At 44.1% G+C, this 4,063-nt stretch overlaps 1 protein-coding gene across 1 annotated transcript; it reads right to left on the reverse strand.

The window, feature by feature from the left end:
• Positions 1-1,604: 1,604 nt before the first annotated feature.
• Positions 1,605-3,000, reverse strand: LOC310771703 (uncharacterized protein; the record flags this gene model as incomplete). Its single annotated transcript, XM_083664249.1, has 3 exons — positions 1,605-1,805; positions 2,092-2,312; positions 2,397-3,000. 3 exons carry the CDS (start codon positions 2,998-3,000, stop codon positions 1,605-1,607), a joined length of 1,026 nt encoding a protein of 341 aa, XP_083520375.1.
• Between the last annotated feature and the right edge of the window lie 1,063 nt (positions 3,001-4,063).

Here is a 4,063-nt window from a genome sequence, read left to right on the forward strand (position 1 = left end):
TTGGAAAGATTTTGAACAATCATACTTGAAAAAGTATGATTTTTGTTTCTTTGATGTTATTGCTTTTGCTTGAATTGAAGTTTCATCTTTACATCATCTTTATATTGGGTTTGTGTTTATTTGTAACCCTATCGATTTAATGGGCTTTCTTCTGATATTTGGATTTTGTTTGGATCTGATATTGGATGTCAAATTGTTATGAGAATGCATTTTTCCATTGTTGAAGGATACCGTTATTTATTAATCATTTGTTAATTAGCCTGTTACAGACAGCCCCTTGCTTGTCATTTCTGACATCTGTGTGGTGCTGATGGACAGCTCCTTGAATGATTGTGTGTGTGTGTGTGTGTGTGTGTGTGTGTGTGTGTGTGTGTGTGTGTGTGTGTGTGTCTGTGTCTGTGTCTGTGTCTGTGTCTGTGTGTGTGTGTGTGTGTGTGTGCGTGTGTGTGTGTATGTGTGTGTGTGTGTGGACAGCTCCTTGAAAACTGTAATACTGAAGGTGTTGCAACATGTTACAGGTGCTGTGTTAGTGACTGTGGAGCTTCCAACATGTTTCTCCTGTATTCAGTTCAGTCCTTTATGTTCAATTTTCAATAAAAAAGTGCTCTGAGAACGCATTATATGGCCTTTGTATTTATGGGGTCGGAGGTGGGCCGCGAACATTTTTGAGACATAAAAGTGGGCCCTGAGTTGGAAAAGGTTGGGAACCACTGGTCTATAGCTCAGCTAACTTTACCTTTAACTTTTAAAGGACTGAGATCACATTAACCATACTTTACACAATGTAGTGTGTAGTCTGCAGCACCCAGGATCACAGAGATGTGCTATATTTAACCTCTACAGAAGTTCGCAAAATATATGTCTAAATTGGATCAAGTCCCTCTATGCTTCCTTGATGTCCTTATGCTGAGTTAACAGACCTGATGATTCTAACCTGAACTTGGGAAACACAAAGCTAAGCCTTAAGAATTCACTAGACAGAGCATTACAACAGTGGTAGTGATAATAATTTATTATTACCTCTAAATAGTCAAACATGTATAAATAAATAAGGTATACTGAACATATATGTACATAGAAATAAATAAATGTAACATAAAATGTAATGGATGGGGGATGCTGAAAAACAGAACCTATTTACAATAATGAATGAATAGTGTTCCTGTACTGGACAGGTTTTTAAATGGCCAGGACATGACATGACTTTCGTTTGAGCAGGAAGGCCCTGGCAGTGCTGTTGGGCCTTCTGAACCAAGAACGGCGACATGGATGGGGTGGTCATCTTGGGTGGTCTCCAGAGTGTGTTTGGGGGGTCATCAGTCCACTGTCCACCGCATCTGGGTTTGCAGGGCTGGGTCAATCGACGGCTGCCATGTCACTATTATGTTTTCAGAAAGATTCAAGAATAAAATACAGTGAATACAAAGTAGGCTACTACTTCACAGCTGTATATTGGGGGGGAAACAATCACCACAAAAGAAATGTCACAACAAAATATTTCTTGATTTGATTGATTTTCTTCATATTTCAAAATGCAAAACTGCTCTAGATAACATTTTAAATAAATATGAATCGCATAACTTTACAATTCTTTTACTTGCCTTTTACAAATAATCATGGTCAGGGGGTACCTCCTCCAGGGCAGACACCTCTGCGGTCAGCTGGTCACGCCAGGGAGCACCACTTACTGCCTCCAACCCGTTCTCCTCATCCTCCTCATCCTCAGGCTCATCCTCATCCTCCGGGGCCACGATGTCACCAACCCCAAGGCAGATGTTGTGGAGGATGGCACATGCTGTTATGACCTAAAATTATAATATATATATTAGTCATGCACAATGTATCGTCAATCACATCGGTATTGGCCGATGTTAGTCATTTTTTAACATATCGGCATCAGTCCGATGTTCAGTATGTACAAAATTTGATGATCATAGAAATGTGTTTTTAAACAGATCATATCGAGATCGGTAGATAAATATCACTTATCGGCCATAACAACAATGTTAACATTATTTATCGGTATCGGCCAAAATTGACTGATTTACTCTTCTTCAATATTCTATAAAGTCCTGTTGAGTGATGACTTACGTGTGGTACAAAGGTGTGGTGCACCTCCAGCGCTTGCAGGAAGATGGCCTGGAACCTGGTCTTCATCATCCCAAAGGCACGCTCTATAATGGAGCGTGCCCTGGAATGATGGACATTGAAGCGCTGGGCCCCCACACCTTGTACTGGCCTCTTGTAGGGAGTGATGAGGGGGAGTGGGTGTTGGAGGCATGGGTACCCCCCGTCCGCTAGGATGAAGTGCCCTGGAGATAGATAGATTTATTTGACAATCTTAAAATATAATAATAATACTGCTTCACCTGAAGACAGCTATCACATACAATTACCTGGAGGAGGGTAGAGTGACCTTCTGTACAGTGGGCTGTGCCGAAGCACCCTGGCGTCATGTACTGACCCAGGCCAGCCCACGTACGTGTCAATGAAGCGGCCCTGATGGTCACAAACAGCCTGCAGGATGATGGAGGGGAACAGTTTCCTGTTCCTGTAGCACTGACCATCAGGGCCGCTCGGTGGCTTGATCCAGACATGGCAGCCGTTGATTGCTCCAGCAGCTTTACGGAAAGCACGGTGTCTTCCCAGCCCTGCAAACCCACGGGTCACTGCCTGCAGGTCTTCTGGGGTCTTGGGGAGGTGGATGACTTTGTGGCGAATGGCCACCACCTCCTCAGTGACTCTGTGGACGATGCGGTGGACAGTGGACCGAGGCATCCCAAACACTCTGGAGACCACCCTGTATGACCCCCCACTGGCCAGCCAGAACAAGAATACCAGGGTCTCGATAGTAAAACCCCATCCATGTCGCCGTTCTTGGTTCAGAAGGCCCAACAGCACTGCCAGCGCCTCCCTGCTCAAATGAAAGTCAATGCGGGTGTCCTGGCCATTGAAAAACCTGTCCAGTACAGGAACACTCAGGTTGATCCTGCAGTACATGGGTCTGGTCTGGGGGGGAAGAGGAGAAGATTTTTTTAATAAACAAAATAGCAAGATAAAATATGCCATTATGTCACTTTCTCCCATTGGCTTTGAGAGGGAGGCTATCTATCTATCTATAGTATATATGTATCTATCTATCTATCTATCTATCTATCTATCTATCTATGTATCTCTCTATCTATCTATCTATCTATCTATCTATCTATCTATCTATAAAACCCTGGTAAGGTTAGGATTAGGCTATATGAAATTAAAAGTAAAATGACATTCGCTATAAGCCACATTAACTACGGTAGTAACATTTTGGTTTAACAAATACTTTACCTGTCCATCTTCTCTCAGCCTGAGAAACATCATGCGCCGTCTCCGGCGGTGCAACTCTAATTCCTCCATAAAATAAAACAAAATTACCAACAAAAGGATGTTTTCGGGCTCCATTGTTTCAAGGCTGTTCTGTAGATGTGCTTTTGAGACAGTGGCGGGACTGCGGGAGATCATAGGATTCTCACATGCGCTCGCGCTGTCAAGCGGGAGATAGGATTCTCAGATGGCTCGCGCTGTCAACTGGTTGCTAAGGAAACCTGCGGGGGGCGGGAACAGCGAGTGACAGCTGCTCTTTCTCGCCGAGAAGAGCCTGGTGACGCGAGGTTAGTAGTAGGCTAGACCGTCTCATTTCGCTCAACGTCTAAAGGCTGCGCACTTCCCTGACTGGTCCGCGGAGGACAGACCTCTGTAGGCCGCGGCCGACGAAGGCCGTGGCCGCTGAATTGGGACACAGCTTACATCTACAGAGGTTCTATGGCCCGCCCTTGCCAATCAGCCGCTCGTTTCACAGAGCTGGGATGGATCACCTGATCACAGTCAGCTGAGTTTCGATGGCCCACTCTTTTTTTTTTAATCAAAGTTTATTTTCAATTTTTCAACATAAAAACATGGTATTTCAAGAAAGAATGAACTGAAGATTGGGCTCATAGCTCCAATATCCCTCCCCTTCATCTCCCCCCCACCCCACAAGCCCATTAAAAAAACAAAACAGAAACAAAAAACAGGAAAAGAAAAT

Source organism: Poromitra crassiceps (assembly GCF_964638095.1).
Source record: "Poromitra crassiceps genome assembly, contig: HAP1_SCAFFOLD_1066, whole genome shotgun sequence".
Lineage (NCBI taxonomy): Eukaryota > Metazoa > Chordata > Actinopteri > Beryciformes > Melamphaidae > Poromitra > Poromitra crassiceps.